Source organism: Myotis daubentonii, chromosome 1, assembly GCF_963259705.1.
Source record: "Myotis daubentonii chromosome 1, mMyoDau2.1, whole genome shotgun sequence".
NCBI classification, from domain to species: domain Eukaryota; kingdom Metazoa; phylum Chordata; class Mammalia; order Chiroptera; family Vespertilionidae; genus Myotis; species Myotis daubentonii.
In genome coordinates, this window is record NC_081840.1 from 44262630 (window position 1) to 44281632 (window position 19003).

The 19003-nt window shown below is 38.7% G+C and overlaps 1 protein-coding gene across 3 annotated transcripts in view; it reads right to left on the bottom strand.

Annotated features, from left to right (window-relative positions):
* The window catches only part of ZWILCH (zwilch kinetochore protein), a 37321-nt gene that overhangs the window by 1105 nt on the left and 17213 nt on the right, over positions 1 to 19003 (bottom strand). For all 3 annotated transcript variants that reach the window (XM_059697503.1, XM_059697513.1, XM_059697523.1), the window contains 10 exons: positions 16371 to 16464; positions 15802 to 15851; positions 14908 to 15013; positions 14308 to 14387; positions 11788 to 11944; positions 11236 to 11264; positions 8168 to 8304; positions 6925 to 7020; positions 5366 to 5478; positions 589 to 709 (listed from right to left, as the gene is read on the bottom strand). In XM_059697503.1, the coding sequence (XP_059553486.1) occupies positions 615 to 709; positions 5366 to 5478; positions 6925 to 7020; positions 8168 to 8304; positions 11236 to 11264; positions 11788 to 11944; positions 14308 to 14387; positions 14908 to 15013; positions 15802 to 15851; positions 16371 to 16464 (957 nt within the window). In that variant the 3' untranslated portion in view covers positions 589 to 614. The remainder of the gene's footprint in view (positions 1 to 588; positions 710 to 5365; positions 5479 to 6924; positions 7021 to 8167; positions 8305 to 11235; positions 11265 to 11787; positions 11945 to 14307; positions 14388 to 14907; positions 15014 to 15801; positions 15852 to 16370; positions 16465 to 19003) is intronic.

Genomic DNA, 19003 nt, shown 5'->3' on the forward strand with positions numbered 1-19003 from the left:
CTTTGTTTTCCATGTCAAACTGATGCACCTGTCCAGTGTTTTTTTTCCCCATTAATATTTTTAAAATCAAACTCTTTCTACTCTATATCCAGCTTTTTTTAAAAAATATATTTTATTGATTTTTTTACAGAGAGGAAGGGAGAGAGATAGAGAGTTAGAAACATCGATGAGAGAGAAACATCAATCAGCTGCCTCCTGCACACCTCCTACTGGGGATGTGCCTGCAACCCAGGTGCATGCTCTTGACCGGAATCGAATCTGGGACCTTTCAGTCCGCAGGCTGACGCTCTATCCACTGAGCCAAACCGGTTTCGGCTATATCCAGCTTTAAGGTACAATATTTCCACTCAAAAAAAAAAATTGTTTTTGTTTCCCTGGTTTTAGAATTAAACTGACCTAGTAAGTTGACTGCAGAAAGTAGACAGGAAATTAAAGACTTACACTGCTCAGTAACATTTGGTAAGTCTTTTATATGATTACTGATAAGTAATCTATATTCCTAATGTATTAAGTCAGCATTTAGGTTGTAGGGGGAAAAACATAACACATTACAAAGTATTCAGAGAGAACAAACAGTGACCATACTACCTGATAGAGGAGCCCATCAGCACACTTCACTTGAAATGCACCTGGCTGCAGGTAACCATGATAGTATAGGATACCCTTTCTTCCAGGCTACTGTTTAATATGGATTCAGAAAAATCTGTAACTAGAAAGACAGTGAGATCAGAATTGTTTGCACCCTGCTGACTTTTCTACCATATCCACTGCTGAATTTTACAATAATAGAGGGGTAGCCTGAATGATGTGTCTTCTACTTTAAGAGAATTTGTTAGACTAAAAGCAGCAAGAACAATTCCTTTAAGTAGTAAACACTCTTGGTGCATTGAAAACATGACTAAACAAATTAAAATATAAAGCAGATTTTTTTTAAAAATTACATATTTTTTATGTTTGTACCTCATCCACAACAGTTAAATAATTTTTTCCAATCTTAAATATGTATCTCAGAAAAAATATTCTACCTAGGATTTGTAGTTTTAGGGTTAGACACATACCTGTTTTTTCCTCCTGAAGTCTGTTGTATTTCAAAATAAATGGTACAATTAACATTTAGATGAGATTGTGTGCACTTTCTTGTGGGTCAACATTTTGGTTCCATATTCTCACCATTATCAACAATAATTTCCTGAACACCCTCTGGGTGAGCAACAGTCTACTGGACACTGTCTTTGTCCCCCATTAACTCCAAATCATTATTCTCTCTTCCCATGGCAGATAAAGGTACATTTTTCTCTCTTAAGTCTTCCTGCTTTTGATATCAACTGTTCTACTCCAGAGTATAATACCACTAGATATCTTGAAAAACTAGTATTCAACCAAAGTGTTTAGTCCAATGAAATAGAAAGTCTAACTTCTTAATACATATGACCTTTAGAAAAAAAAATCATTACTGGGCTTTAATATTTACAATCAGTGCTTTTTTTGAATATAAATGAGGACCTCCTTCAATAGTGGGTCTTGTTTTGGGCCAAAGGTCACTGAAAAATTTCTATACAAACACATCAAGAATATATGATGGGTAGAAGAGGTTATATTATCCAAGCCAAAATGAAGTTTGCGTGCATTTCTAAGCCACAATTTCATTTATTTACTTACAATGTCATTTAAATTTTATTTTCATAGGACTCATTACACCAATGCATTAACAAATTGTTTTAACTCTAACATTAAAAATCACTTTCACTCTTTTTTTCAAACGAACTGCATCAAAAAGACTGAAAGATATGTTCAGTGTCCTTCACTTATTCAGCATCATTGGAAAAAGGTGTTTAATGTTGCATGAATTTCCTCATGACAGAGGTCATTTAATCTTTATGTAGTAAAATTTTAAAACGGCATTTTCAAAAATATATCACATATGTTCATGTGTTTAAAACTTACTTTTTAATCATAAAAGTAATATATATCTTAAAACACACACACACACACACACACACACACACACACACACACACACACACCAGAAACAACATCTACACTAATAAAAGAGAAAAATGGTAATTGGCGTACGACGATACCCTTTTCATTGGCTAATCAGGGCTATATGCAAATTAACTGCCAACAAGATGGTGGTTAATTTGCATATGTAGGCACAATGCAGGGAGGCAAAAGGGAAAGCAGGAAGAAGCCCCCTGCCACTGACAGTGATCGGAAACCCAGGGGGGAGCTAAGAACTGGGGGGCCGCCTTTGCCCTGCCCCCCAGCCATGATCGGAGAATCAGGCGCCTTTTCCACCCTGGCCAGTGATAGCAGGAAGTAGGGGTGGAGCCGGCGATGGGAGCTGGGCACGGTCGAAGCTGGCAGTCCCAGGAGCTAGGGGTCCCTTGCCTGGGCCTAAAGCAGAGCCCACGATCGCGGGGCCGCTGCAGCTGTGGGTCCCCGCTGCCCGGGCCGGACGCCTCAGCCAGAGGCATCCTGCAGGGCCAGGGGCAGAGCCCGTGTGATCGCGGCGCCCCCCGCTGCCACTGCAGGTCCCCGCTGCCCAGGCCGAACGCCTAGGCCAGAGGCATCAGGCCTGGGCTGGGGGCAGAACCAGTGATGGGGGGAAATGAGGGTCCCCTGCCCAGGCCGATCCTGCAATTGGAGGGTGATGGGGGTCAACGCCAGAGGGCTCCCAGTATGTGAGAAGGGGCAAGCTGGGCTGAGTGACACTCCCCCCCGCCCCACACCCAGTGAACGAATTTCGTGCACCGGGCCCCTAGTAGTAAATAAAATAAAATGTTTAAATTGGTGGTTCTCAACCTTAAGTTGCACAAGGGAATTACCTGGAGAACTTTAAATATTACTGATTTCCAGGCTCTTCTTCCAGAGATTCTAATTTACTTGGTCTGGGTATAAGAACTTTAAACTTTAAAAATTCCCCAGATGATTCTAACATTCAGCCAAAGATGAGAATCACTCCTGCCCTCACCTTGCTACACCTCAGGAATTTGGGTGTATCCTTCCAGACCTTTGTCTATGCCCGTCTTTATGTTTTCTCCAGTATTTTGCTACTGTAAACATTATGTACTGCAATCAATAATCTTGTTCATAGGTCTTTTTGCACATCTGGTTATATGTGTGGAATAAGTTCCTATTAAAGAAACTGCTGGATCAAAAATATGTATTCTTGTAAAATTTTGGTGGATATTGCCCTCCAAAGAAGCTGTACAACTTTACACTCCACACAGCAATGTGTGAAGATGACTGACTGCCTGTTCCCCCATGTCCTTGCCAGCACTGACACCTAACTTTTTGATCTTTGCTAAACTGATAGGTGAAGGTAGGTAACATGACATATAACATAAATTTGCATTTCTCTGATTATACAGAGTTGAGCACCTTTTACTTATTTATTTTTAAATATTTTTATTGATTTCAGACAGGAAGGGAGAGGGAGAAAGAGATAGAAACATCAGTGATGAGAATCATGGATTGGCTGCCTCCTGCACATCCCACACTGGGGATCAAGCCCGCAACCTGGGCATGTGCCCTGACCGGGAATCAAACCGTGACCTCCTGGTTCATAGGTCGATGCTCAACCACTGAGCCATGCTGGCTAGGCTGAGCACCTTTTATTTTTACTTTTTTTTTTGTTAATACTCACCCGACGATATTTTCCATTATTTTTTTTAGATAAAGTGAAAGGGAGGGAGAGAGACAGAGAGAGAGAGAGAGAGAAACATCTACATGAGAGAGACACATCGATTGGTTGCCTCCCACATGTGCCCCAACCAGGGTGGGAATTGAGCTTACAATTGAGGTACATGCCCTTGACCACAATTGAACCCGTGTCCCTTCAGTCCAAGGGCCGACACACTATTCACTGAGCCAAACCGGGTAGGGCACCACTTTTTATTTTTAAAAAGATATTTTTATTGATTTCAGAGCAAAAAGGAGGAGAGATAGAAACATCAATGATGAAAGTGAATCATTGGTCAGCTGCCTCCTGCACGCCCCCTACCGGGGATCAAGCCTGAACCCTGAGCATGTGCCCTGACTGGGATTGAACCTCCTAGTTCATAGGTAGACACTCAACCACTGAGCAACACCGGCCAGGCATCACATTTTATTTTTTAAATGACATTTGAATTTCCTTTCTGTTGAACTGTCCATATTACTTGATTATTTTACTAGGGAATGTAGCCCCTTTTCTGAACTTGAGCTACAAATTTCTTTTCCTAATTTGTCATTTGTCTGTTGTTTTGCCTCCAGTATTTTTTGCCATGCAGAAATTATTTTATTTTTATATAGTTTATTTTCAATCGTTTATATAGATTCCATGTTTTCTATCATACTTAGAAAGACAGCATGATTCTAACTGATGATTTTTAAGAAAATTCTTTCTGTTTCTTTAGGATTTATACAGTTCAGCCATATGAATAGAGAAGTTTCCATTCTAGTTGAGAGAAGTTTCCATTATGCTTGAATTAAAATATATTTTGGGGAGAAGGATAAACATTTTCTGGAAATAATTTTGCAAGGTATTAATCACTTAAATAGGACTATTTGTATTCCCAGCCGTAGTTAACTTTAGGCTTTTGAAATCTTGGATTTTTTCTTACAACCACTAGATTTGATTTTGGATAATACTTGCAATATTTGAATTCAGTCATTTAAGACAGATACAAGTAGAAGACTACAGCACCACACAATCCACATGTGTGAAGATGACAGTTTTATACGTGTTTAACAAAGGAGGCAGACTTTGTAGGCCAGCTAATTACACTAGGGGCTAAAAAACATTCTTTGATAGAATACTAGAAACCTCAACCCTTATTCCAGACACAGAAGACATTTGGGCAGAAATATCACTATTTTAAACAGTGCACAAAAGTGTGAAGTATGGCATTTCAATCTTTTAACTTATTTTTATTCCTACTGCTTGATCTCACTTAATAAAAGCTCCTTTATCCAGGTTAACGAAAAAAAGCACTCTTTCATGATTCCTTTTTTCAGAATAAATATGTTTACATGTAGAGTTTAGGAAAATCATTTAAATGGGCACAAGAGGCCAGCAGGTGTGGCTTAGTGGTTGAGCATCGACTCATGTACCAGGAGGTCATGGTTCGATTCCCGGTCAGGGCACATGCCGGGGTTGCTAGCTTGATCCCCAGTAGGGGGCATACAGGAGGCAGCTGATCAATGATTCTCACTCATCGATGTTTCTATCTCTCTCCCCCCTCTTCCTTCTTCTCTCTGAAATCAATAAAAACATTTTAAAAATATTAAAATTGAGCACAAGACCTATAATAATAATCTCTACCAGTAAAATTTTATTTTCATTTTCAATTTCTCTAAATAGATTACAAACCGTATTTACCAGATTTGTGGCAATTCAGATGGTCTACAGGTAGACTGTCACTCAGTTGCCAAACTGTTTTCACCTTTTTTTGACCACTATTTATTTCCACTCTCCATTTCTGTGGCTTCTCACTAAGGAAATAAAAAACATCAAAGGGAAAAAGTAGTTATTTCCTTTCTTTCTTCCTTCTACAGTCATTAGTGAAATCCTTATGTCATAAGCACTAAGGAAGAAGAGACAAACAAGTCAGAATTCTAAATTTCAGATTTTAGAGGATGCTGAAGTTGGGGGTTCACTTCTAAAAGGCATTTAGAAACATGGGTCTGAAACTCAGGAGAAGCTGGAGATATGGGTTGTGAATTATTAGCCCAGAGGAATTGAAACCTTGAGTATGAATGTAATTACCCAGGGAAGATAGAAAGTAAAAACAAAAGAAGTCAGAGAATATAGAGTTCTGGTGAAAACTCACATATAAAAAGCAGACAGAGGAGGGAGAAATTGATAGGGAACTATTCTCAGTCTAGGAGGTGGACCAGAGAGTTAGAATTAAAATTAAGACAGAATGTAATGTCACAGGAACAGAGGAAGGGAAAGGTTTGAGAAAGCAATTGTGTTAAACGCCAAACTGCCTTGTAAGTGCTTACTGAAGGAGAAAGAATTGGTGGGCCAGCTAATTGCACAAGTGGAGCTAAAAAACATTGTCACATTGGAAAGTGTCCACTGGATATGGTAATTAGAAAGACACTAATAAGCCCTGGATGGGTAGCTCAGTTGGTTAGAGCACTGCCCTGATATACCAAGGTTGCAGGTTTGATCCCGGTCAGGGCACATACAAGAATCAACAAATATGCATAAATAGGTACAACAACAAATTGATGTTTCTCTCTCTCCTTCTCTCTCTCTCTCTCTCTCTCTCTCTCTCTCTCTCTCTCTCTCTCTCTCTCTCTCTCTCCCCCTTCCTCTATCTCCTCCTAAAACCTAAATAAAATAAATCTTAAAAGAAAAAAGAAGGCCACTGATGGCCCCTGCCAGAGCAGTTTCATGGGAGTGCTGGGGTTTCAATAAGAGGGAACTAAATAGAGGGAGGGTATAAGTGAGAGTGACTTTAGTATAAGAGAAAGTTCAAGTGTATTATATGCTAAGGGGAGACCATCATTTGAGGCAAACTCAAGTGTTCACATGGATGGCTAATGTGTCTTCTTAGCCTCACAATTCTCTACCTCCTCAATCCCATACTCTTCTCTCACTCCCACTGCCATACCTTTGACTTTATCATTACCCTGATCACTCTTTTTCCACTGTCATTTCCTTTCTGGTTATACTTTCTACCCTGTTCAGCAAAGAAATCACAAATTGAGAGAAAAATGAAAGACTAGAGGCTCAATGGTCGAAAGAGAGTAGACAAAAGGTCTGGGAGAAGGCAGGGCAGAGGGGGAACTACCAGACTATGAGCAGAGAGGGGATAAGATGATCAAGGTTTCAGAGGAGAAGCAGCTCTGGGTCCTGGGGAACAGACACCGAAACTGCCTGGAATCATGACTGGACTTAAAGTACAATTTAATTATTAAATGGCTTACCTTTGATACAAATTTTTTACAGCAGTTGGTCTGACTGGCAGCTGAAAAATGTGTTGCTCATCAAGAGGATTTTGTTTATAATATTTTATGCAGGATCTATAAAAGTAAAAAAAAAAAAAGACCCTATTTTGGAAAAAAATGCCACGTGGAGATAAAGGCTTTCTGGTAGTCTAAAATGCATAAGGGAACCATTTTATTGAATGCTACTAACCATAATGTCAACAACAGAATAATTTCAGGGACACAAAAGTAAAAAACAAACATACAATACCTCTACTCCCAACAAAACATTGGTTATTTCTCTTTTTTCTTTTTCTTTTTTGAAGGTAATATCATTTGCTTTTAAAAAATTAGTAGTAGACGTATTTCTCGTAAATATAAAATACATTTAAATTGAGCCCAAATAAGGCTTAAGTGGCGGGGGGGTGGGGGTGGGAGCAAGAAAAAAACCAAGAGGCAAAAGAGAAAGATACAACCTCCATGGTTTTCAGAGTCTGGGGAATTAAAGAATTAACTTATTTATATACTTATCTTTAATGGAGAAAAAAACAATAACAATTTCTTAGTACCTTTCCCTTCACAACTGAGGCAAATTCTAATTTTGGAAAAGGGAGAGGTACACTTCCTTTCAAAAGGAAAAAAAAAACCTCAATTCTGCCACTGGATGGTTCACTTACTTCTGGTTTGAGACTCCAATACACACAAGACACCAGCAATCCATGTATGAGAATTATTTCAAACTAATTTTAGTCAAACTGATGGACAGAAATCTCTAAATTACAGTAATGCTGTTGACAGAGGTCTGGTAATATTTAATTCCATTTAGTTACCATATAAATGGCTAGCAACTAGTTTGGCCCAAATGTATAAATATGTAAAAAAAAGGACAAGGAACTAATATTTATTAAGCACCTATTAAGTGACAGGTACTGTATATACATTATATCACTTAATCCTGACAACAAACACATGAGGTTATTAGATCCTTTTATAGATGAGAAAATAAGATGCAGTGAAAGGAAACTTCCTCTGGCAATTAGGAAGTGCTAGAGCCGAGTGTTAAATTTATTCCTTCTGAACTCAAAGACTTTTCTTCCTATGACAGTGACTTAGAACCATTCTGCTACTGTGAAGACAGGATGTGCAGATTCTATCCTAACCAATAATAAAAAGGCACATATTTTGGCTGCAACTATTTCAGAAGAGAATGTTATGTTAGTAAAAACAACAGAGAAATACTTACTGTGTTAAAGAAAAGAGAAGCTCATGTTGAGGTTTAATGAAAAGCTTGCAACTGACTATTATTTCTAGAATATGGTGGAGTTTTTGAACACGACAAACTTGCTCTTGTATATCTACTGACGGAGAAACGAAATATTCCTAGAATGACAAAAAAAGTATAAGCAAAACAGGGAGTTAGTTAAGGGAAATCTTAAGAAAGAATATGGGTATGCCTGCTAAACATAAGTCTAGATCAGGGGTGGGCAAACTTTTTGACTTGAGGGCCACAATGGGTTCTTAAACTGGACCGGAGGGCCAGAACAAAAGCATGGATGGAGTGTTTGTGTGAACTAATATAAATTCAAAGTAAACATCATTACATAAAAGCGTATGGTCTTTTTTTTCAATAGTTTTATTCATTTCAAACGGGCCGGATCCGGCCCGTGGGCCGTAGTTTGCCCACGGCTGGTCTAGATGCTTAATTCATAGGTGGGAAAAAAGACAGGAGGCAGCTAGATAGAATATACCACCTTTCAATAGTATTTCTCTAATTAATCTGTAAGTAAAGTCTTCACTGAGGATGTTCTCAGCAAACCATCCTACATGTTCTCTGGTGAAGGCAAATCACAGAAATGCTTCACTCGAGGAGGCCCAAGAGGGTGGCCACTCTACCCACTAACCTCTCCAGATGGACTAAATGGCAAATCCAGATAATTCTTAACTTCAATACTCTTGCTATGTTGATGGAAGTGTCCACCTCTAAAACAGGTAGTAAACCTGAAGTACCAAGAAATTAAGCAAGTGTACGGATAAGATTCCACTCACATATATCACTGGTAAATTGGTACAACCCTTTAGAAAAGAAATTTGGCAATGTATGCCAAGCATCATAAAATGCTCAGGCTAATATTATTTCTGAGAACCCATCCTAAGGAAATAGCCCTTGGCAAATATGGTAGGTGGAATTCTACAATGGTTCCCAAGATTCCCACCCCTCGGAGTACACATCTTGTATAATCCCTTACCCTTGAGTGAGCCAGGACCTCTGAATATGATGGAATGTCACTCCTGTGAATAGGTTCCTAACTGATGGACATTTAATCAATCAAGAGAGAGATCACAGTCATTACTACGGCCTAATCAAGTGAGCCCTTTAAAAAGTGAAGATGCATTAGCGATATCTCCCACAGGCTCTGAAGAAACAAACTGCCTGTCATGTTTGAAGAGGGTCACATGGCAAGGACCCACAAACAACCTCTGGGACCTAAGACTGATCCTGAGCTAACAGTTAGCAAGAAAATGGGACCTTTGTCATAGGTCACAAGGAAAAGAATTCTATCAACAACAAATGAAGGAACTTGAAAGTAGATCTCGCCCTTAAGCCTCTGAAAATGCAGCTGACATCTTGATTTCAGCCTTGTGAAGACCTGAGCAGAGAAGACCCAGCTAAAATGTGCCCAACTCCCAACCCTTGGAAACTATAAGATAAATTTGTGTTCATTTAAGCGTTTAAGTTTGTGGTAATTTGTTATGCAGAATAGAAAACTAACATAGTAAGGGAAAACATCAGTTATTTGGAATAGGAGATGGGTTGTTTAAAAAGACAGTTACTGAGCCCTGGACTTACCCAGTTACTGGGGCCTAAAAATTGGCATTTTAACAATCCTTCTAGGAGATTTTCAAGTTTAAGGACTATTATGTCAAAAGTTTGGAGTCAAAACCATATTTTTAAAAAACAGGCATATGAAATGACTAGAGGGGAATTCATAAAAATTAGAGTACTAATATTTGGGTGATGAGATTAAGGGTGTATTTGTCCTATAAGTATTCTAACTTTTAATAGTGTTATTACTTTTCTAAGTTTAAAAAAATTTATCAAACCATTCCCATCTGGGCCCCCCATTAACATATATACATATGTATACACACACACACACACACACACACACATGTTTCCACTAAAAAGATATATAAAATGTTTAAAACTTGAAAAGCAAAAATTAAACCTCTAAAGAATCCAGTTGAATCTTACTTTGCACAACAGACCAGCTAGAGTTTTTTATCTTGTATTTTTCTGAGACAAATGACAAATGAGTTGGTACTATAGATACATTTCTAAGCCCACTGGTGTGGTTCGATGGTTGACTGTTGACCTAGGAACTAGGAGGTCATAGTTTGATTCCCGGTCAGGGCTCATGCCAGGGGTTATAGCTCGATCCCCAGTAGGGAATGTGTGGGAGGCAGTTGATCAATGATTCTCTCTCATCATTGATGTTTCTCTCTCTCTCTCTCTCTCTCTCTCTCTCTCTCTCTCTCTCTCTCTCTCTCTCTCTCTCTCCCCCTCTCTCTGAAGTCAATAAAAACATATTTAAAAAGATCTTCCATCGAATGTCAAGGGTCAGTACAGATGCTGTTTAATTTCCTAAACTTCCTAAATAAAGACACTGGAAAAATACAGAAGTTTGTAATCATGACCCTGAAGCCCAGAAGTCTCTTTTGAATCAATATATTAAAGAATATTGTAAATTTTTTGGAATTTGTGTGTAATAGAAATGAGTCAAGAGAATATAAAGCAAAAATTCCTTTATAGGGCCTATAAAGAAAGGCATTCCCTAACCATTTTACTTGTATATGTTTTTTAAAATATGTTTTTATTGATTTTAGAGAGAGAAGGGAGAAGGATAGAGAGATAGAAACATCAATGACAGAGAAACATCGATTGGCTGCCTTCTGCATGTCCCCTTACTGTGGATCAAGCCTGCAACCCAAGCATGTGCCCTGACCAGGAATTAAACTGGTGACCTCTTGGTTTGTGGGTCGATCTTGAACCACTGAGCAACACCGGCCGGGCCCTTACCAATTTAGATAAATGGGAGTTGTGAGAGTACACTGGCTTCAGCAGGATACAACTGTATGTCAGTAAGATAAATTTAAAGAAATGATAAATGATACTAAAAGGGCTACTTTTTTGTCTGTCTAGTTACTAGACAGTAGTAATTAAGGGCATTGACTGTCTCATTTATCTGTTTCCTAGGACCTAGGATAGAGGGACTCAGATTAGGCACTTAATAATTAAAAAAATAAACTCACCAAATGATTCAAAGATGCAAGTTCTTGACCTATTATGAAAAAAACATACATGCAAATAAGATTTAGGTATTATCTGTTGCATGTTAAAGAACCTAAGTAAAAATTTTCATAGTTAATATATAAAAGAGATGCTCAAGCTAAATAGTTTCTCAAAAATAGTCAAATTTTCTGACACATTACACCATAAAGACATACTATTACTTATTCTAAGAATGATCACAGTTTGCCCTAATAAAAACAATGAAGTGTTGGGTATTAAAACAGCATCTCATAAAATCGTTTTTATTAATTACATTATACTCAAAGAATCTCAAAATGAGTAGAATCTCAACTAAAAACAACCAAGCAAGCATTATAAGTATCTTTAATTTAATACCTTTATCAAGGGAGAAACTAAAAGGCCAGAGAATGAAAGTGTCTGTCTCACAGTGAACCAGGGGCAAAGCCAGAACTACAAATGACTGGGGACAAGTAGAAGATAAAATCTGAGAATACCTATGGGCTGACAACTGTGGTGTACTTTTTAATTTTTTGAGCTGGGCAGGTACTTACCTATGAAAAAACTGATATAATCTTTCTTTAGTTTGTCCAAACCAATTTCCAAAAGCATCTGAACTGGAAGAGTCCCACTGAGAGAAACTGTGTCCATGGCTCCATGGTAAGACTGATGAATGAGCTTACTTAGTAAACTGTTACTTCCACTATGGAGCTAGAAATCAAGAAAATTTTATAAAGCCATAAATAAATCCAATAAGCAAAAGAGAAGCAAACTACATTAGCTACAAACTAAAAATTATTAACTTGCATCTTTAATCTCTTGGTACTATAAATTGTTTGAATAAAAGCCCCCAAGTTACTTTCTAAGGTGCCTTTCCTGCCTCATTTGTTCAAGTCCAAAGCCATTAAGAAGGGCTTAAACTTATTACTCCCAGATGCAATTCCACCAAAGAGAAGGCAGAGCTGGGCCTTTGAAGCTTTATAACTAGGAATTCTCTTCTCCTGGCTAAGTGCTATTGAGCATCTTTGTCCAAATCAAACATTTTCAGCTACACTAAAAATCTACTGTAGCAGAAAACTCTCTCAATGGTCCATGAACATGCCATAAGGAACTCCTTATTGACTACGATATCCAACATACTAACTTGATCACTTGCAATTAAAAAGAGCTACAAACTTACAGATCTGACATAGGTTCCAAATGTTAAACAATTAATTTTAAACATATCTAAAGTATTTTCTCACTACTGTCTTCTTATGATCTCTAATTTCCATCACAATTTTTTGCATTTTCTTTTTTAAAACTACTTTCACTTTGTACTCATTGCACCTGGCAGGGATATACTGGTAAACACTTCACAAAAAAAGTCTCAAGGAAAAAATCCAATGGCCAAGACTACACTGTCTAGAATCACTAATGCCCAATTAATTAGAGTTTGCATGTCTTTGCTCTGGAGTGTACATTTGTTCACACTTATGAGTTTCAAAGCTTTATAGGCATGAATTAGCTGTGACATTATTTAAAACTAGAGACCCGGTGCACGAAAATCTGTGCACTGGAGGGGGGTCCCTCAGCCCAACCTGCCCCCTCTCACAGTCCGGGAGCCCTCAGGGGATGTCCTACTGACAGCTTAGGCCCGCTCCCCATGGTCTGGCCTCCCTCTGCAGGAGGCAACCCAGCTGATCAGGGAGAGGCACCACCCCCATCACCCCACTGCTGCTGCTGCCACTGCTGGGCTGTGGCAGCTGCGAGGTCTGAGCCCTGGGCCTCACAGCTGCCTGAGCCCACGGCTGCCGTAAGCCCCAGGCCTCACAGCTGCCTGAGCCCACGGCTGCCGCAAGCCCCCGGCCTCACAGCTGCCTGAGCCCACGGCTGCTGCAAGCCCCAGGCCTCACAGCCGCTGTGGCTTTGTCTGGACGGAAGTCTGGAAGATGTCTGCCCTAATTAGCATATTACCCTTTTATTAGTATAGATAATTCCTATTAAATAAGGACTCTTTTTGTTTCTAGCTTTTTATATAATCTCGTCTTGATTGTAAAAGCACAAATTCATTATGGAAAATTCATAAAGTATAGAAATGTATAATGCAGTTAGAAAAACTCACTTGTAACCCTGATACCAAAAGTACTGCTAAAACATTTATTTGCTTCTATGTTTTCCTCTCCAAAATTTACATTCTTTAATACAATAGTGTATATTCTTATCTTTTCACTGAACATTATAAGAATTTCTCCATATCTGTCAGCATCATTTTTAGCAACTATTACATGTGCCACATGTGGTTATATTATTATTTACTTAGTCATTTCATTTATAGTGGAAATTTAGGTTACTTACATTTTTTTCTACCATAAATGAAGCTCTAATGACTATTCTAATACATAGAATCTTTTTTTTTTATAAATATATTTTATTGATTTTTTACAGAGAGGAAGGGAGAGAGATGGAGAGTTAGAAACATCGATGGGAGAGAAACATCGATCAGCCGCCTCCTGCACATCTCCTACTGGGGATGTGCCCGCAACCCAGGTACATGCCCTTGAACGGAATCGAACCTGGGACCTTTCAGTCCGCAGGCCGACGCTCTATCCACTGAGCCAAACCGGTTTCGGCTAATACATAGAATCTTGATATACATTTCTGTATGAGCTTAGGATGGATCTTAACAAAAGAATTATTGATTCAAAGGGCATGACACATTTGCAGGATCGTTATGAAAATTGCTTTTAAGAGTGTTCCAAATTGTACCCTCATTAGTATATGAGAATTATCATTCATAGCAATAGTAACAATGACAATATTAGTAGCTTACAAATACCAAGCACTTACCTTACCTATGAGCTAGGTGCTAAGAGCTTTACATGAATTAAATTATTTAATCCTAAAACAACACTATGAGGTAAGTATTATTCCTACTCCTGCTTTACAGATGAGGAAACTGGCACAGAGAAATAAAGGAATCTGCCCAGCTAGTGAGTCACAGGGCTAGAATTCAAGCTCAGGTAGTATGCTCCAGAGCCTATGTCTTTAACCATGATGTTGAGAAAACATTCAACACACACTACTAAACCTACCCATGGCTGTATGTCACCACGTTGTAGACTCTGAATGATCAATGTGAAACACTTCACCAAGTCTTGATATGATATCACACCTTGAAAAACAAGTCAGTCTAACATTATGTTCATGGTATTTCTGCAGATGATGTATGTCATTAATCTTAAGGACACACAAAGAGGAAGACAAGAATCTGTATTTTATGGATGGAGGAAAAGGAAAGAAAAAGGCAAAAGACAATGTATTTCTAAAGAAAGAAATTAAACTGCCACAAAATAACACACTTAGTAAAATATTAAGGAATATCTTTTCCTTTCTCTCATAATTATAATTTCACTAAGGTATATGTTTTGATTCATATAAACACTGCTTAAAAACCATCTACCTGGTAAATCTTAGCAGAGGAAAAGGATATTCTATGAACAGCTTTATATTATTAGTACAATTCTTGAGTAGAATGTGCCAGTGAGTTACTAGAAATGAATTTGTAAAAGAGGAACTAAACTTGCACACAAAACTAGTAGAACGTACTGTGTTATTTCCAAAAGGCTTAGTTAAAGGTAAGCCTAAGAAGTAACAGGAAAAAGTTTTATTGTACAACCACGATGAACACCTACTACTACTCATTTTGCACCACAGCTGCTCAGCAAAATCCAGATCGCCCCGTACTGTGAAAAGACACTCGATGGAACGATCAAATGCAGTACTGTCGGGCTTCACTGTCTGAAAAAGAAGTGCCAGAGAATACTCAGTTTAGTTTTTTTTATTTTATTTAATTTTTAATATATTTTTATTGATTTCAGAGAGGATGGAAGGGAGGAAGGGGGGAGAGAGAGAGAGCATCTGGCATATTAACACGCTGTCTTATATTAATATACTAAAGGTATACCATGTTACAGTATATTAACATATTCATTTCTACTTCTCTAAGTTGAGGATTAATAATACATATGTATTGGTTCTATTTAAAACTATCAGCCCTTAAGGCAGTGGTTCTCAACCTTTTGGCCCTTTTAATACAGTTCCTCGTGTTGTGACCCAACCATAAAATTATTTTCGCTGCTATTTCATAACTGTAATGTTGCTACTGTTATGAATCGTAATGTAAATATCTGATATTAGGTGACCCCTGTGAAAGGGTCGTTCAACCCCCAAAGGGGTCGCGACCCACAGGTTGAGAACCGCTGCCTTAAGGAAAACAATGCTGACATTAAAGACCAAAACAAGACTATCTTCAAAAGACTGCCCATGCTGTATGTACCAGATCCATTTGACATGAATGGTACAGCATGAAAGATAATACAACCACATTTAAAAGCTATTTCAGTGTACATTTCTTTTTTGTTCTTGAATATGTATTTTTTGCTGAAAAATATCATTAATAAATTAACATACAATATGTACAAACACATGAGTAAATAATGTAATGACAAAGGACTATCTTTGTGGAAAGTGTTTTGTAAAAAATATTTAGATTTCAGTGAGTGTACAATGTAAATGCTACCACTTACCTCTGTGTCTTTTTTTGTAGAATCACCAAATCCATCCAGCTTATTTAAGTCTAGAAAGTGGCAAAAGCTTATTAATTCTGGATTTCATTTTTCTGCTTTCAAAATTATTTCCATCCTAATCCTATTTTCAAATGACAAATGAGGACAATAAAAGCATAACTGGGGATTTTAGCAAATTACTTAACTCTCCAATGGAAGTCATAATAGATAACCCCTGGGTAGGGGTGTGAGGATGAACTGAGGTACAGTGAAAGCTCCAACACAATGCTGGGCATCTGGTAGGTGCTCGAGGTTACTGTTGCACCCCTCTTCTACTACAATCTCAAATATGGTTGTGGTATATTAATTTTAAATTAAATCTTATTCTTAAAATTACTTAGGCTATTACCATTAGCAATTCAGAATGAAAGCCATCCTCTGACCATGACAGACTTCATAGTTTACTAGTATATATCCCAACCAAAAAGAATACCAAGCCTAAAAAGACAACTTCATTTAAAAATAGCAAGTATAAATTCCCAATTAAGAAAAATAAACAATGTAGAAGCGTGGATTAGGAAAACAAACACCATTTAGAAACTCCTGCACAAGTTCAACAGCAGATTTTGCTTCCAGAGGTGCAGGCCATTCGGTTACACCAGTCCTCAAACCAATAGCCAAAACCTATAGGAGATTAAAAAACCCAAAAGCTTATTAGCAGAAAGCACAGTTTAATCAATAAGAATATATTTAATAATATTGTTATTTCTTGAGTATTTACTCACATGCCAGGATTGTCCTAGTGTTTCATATGTAGTATGTTATTTAATCCTCACAAAATCTCTACGAGGCAGATATTACTATCTACCTTCATTTTACTAAGAAGAGTCTAAGATAACCTGCTTACGGTCATACAATTAGTAACTGACAGTACCAGGACATACACACAAAGATGGTGTTCTGAACTATGATGCCATGTGTATAAATGCTACAGGATTCAAGACTGATGAGCCTGCCCTAAAGATGCTTGTTATTTTGGTTAAGGACTAGTAATACAGATGAAATAATTGGGAACAACAAATGTATAACAAGTTGGAAATTTACATAAAAATAATATAGGCCCTAGCTGAGTTGCTCAGTTGGTTAGAGCATCATCCCAATGTCAAGGTTGAAGGTTCAATCCCCAGTGAGGATACATATAAAAATCAACCAATAAATGCATAAATAAGTGGAACAACAAACTGATGTTTCTTTCTCTCAAATCTATTTTAAAAAATTAATAAAATAATCTATACATATAAAAGGCTAATATGCAAAGTGTCCCTTTGGGAGTTCGACTGAGAGACTGGGAGTTCGATAGCTTGCTATGACATGTACTGACCACCGAGGGGGGGGGGGTGGCGGGGGAGGACGGCATGGAATGAAGAAAGGCCCTGGCCAGCGGTCGGCAGCTGTCGGCCGGGGGAAAGGAGGCCCTGATTGGCCCTGATCGTGGGCCAGGCCTAGGGACCCTACCTGTGCACAAATTTTGTGCACCAGGACTCTAGTACAGTGGAATGACCAGAACGATTAGTTGCTATGATGCGCACTGACCACCAGGAGGCAGATACTCAATGCAGAAGCTGTCTCCTGGTGGTCAGTGTGCTCCCACGGGGGAGCACTGCTCAGCCAGAAGTTGGGTTCATGGCTGGTGAGCACAGCTGTGGCGGCGGGAGCCTCTACCGTCTCCGTAGCAGCACTACTGAGTGGCGGCAGCAGGCGCAGCAGGCCAGGATGAGTGTAAGCAGCATGGCGCCTGGCCCCGGTTTGGGCTCCTCCCTGGCCACTTGCCGCTTGGCCCACTGCTACATCCCCCAAGGGGTCCTGGACTGCAAGAGGGCACAGGCTGGGCTGAGGGAACCTCCCCCTGTGCATGAATTTCATGCACCAGACCTCTAGTAATAATAAAAATGCATGTGCCTATACATACAATAATTTAAACTGAAGAAAGGAGGTCAAGATGTCCTGGAATAGCCAGGGGAACAATGTGAAACCTCAACTCAACTCCAATCCAAATGTGAGAACTGTCGGCTACAGAGCAGAGAAGGAGATGAAGAGGGTGGGGTGATTCCAACCAGTGGAGTATAACACCTAGGGGACACTAGAAGATTACAAGGAATGGGAGCTACACAGGAATAGTGATGTTAAAACTTAAAAGGATTTTTTATTTCACATGGAAGACAACAGCCACTGTTGAATTTTTGGCAAGAAAATGACATGATCAAGTAGTTAAGAATTCCTCCATCAGAAATACCTAGGATTTTAAGGAAAAGAGAAAATATAGTATTTCTCAACAAAAGTGATCTCACCCTCTACCCCCAGGGGATACTTGAAAAAATGTGCAGATAAGTTTTGGTGTCACAGTATCTGGGGGTACAGGAGCATTTAATTTGGTAGAGGCCAAAGATGCTAAATATTTTGCAACATGTACAAAGTCCCAAACCACAAAGCATGGTCCTGCCCAAAATGCTGAAATGCTGATACTGTCCCTATTGAGAAACAATAAATGATCATTAGAGTGGTCCAAGAGGGAGATAAGAGCTTTAACTAAGATGGGCACAGTGAGAGAAACTTCGAAGGAAGAAAAGAACACTATATTTCAGAGCGAGAGAGATAGGTAGGTAGGTAGGTAGGTATAGAGGTGTATACGTGGAATAAAACAAAAGAAAAAAATCCTACCCATTTATAAAAATACAGAGGACTAAAATTGGAGAGCCTATGTCTCTGTGCATATCTAAGATTCTGTGAATTTAAGGGAGATTACAACAAAGCATGGACTTTCCTTCTTTTTTTTTTTAAATTTTATAGAGAGGGAGAGAAACATCAATTTGTTGTTCCACTTATTTATGCATTCATCGGTTGATTTTTTCAAAAAATTTTTTTATTGATTTTAAGAGAAAGAGAGAGAAACATCCATCTATTGCCTCTAGTATGCACCCTGACTGGGACTGAACCTGCAACCCAGGCATGTGCCCCCATAGGGAACCTAACTGGTGGGTGACCTTCCAGTGCATGGGACAACACTCAACCAATTGAGCCACACTGGCCAGAGTCATTGGTTGATTTTTGTATGTGCCCTCACTGGGGATCCAGTAAAACTTGGCATATTGGGATGAGGCTCTAACCAACTGAACTGCCTGGTCAGGGCCACAAAGCATGGACTTTCAAGTTAGACAGACCTGAA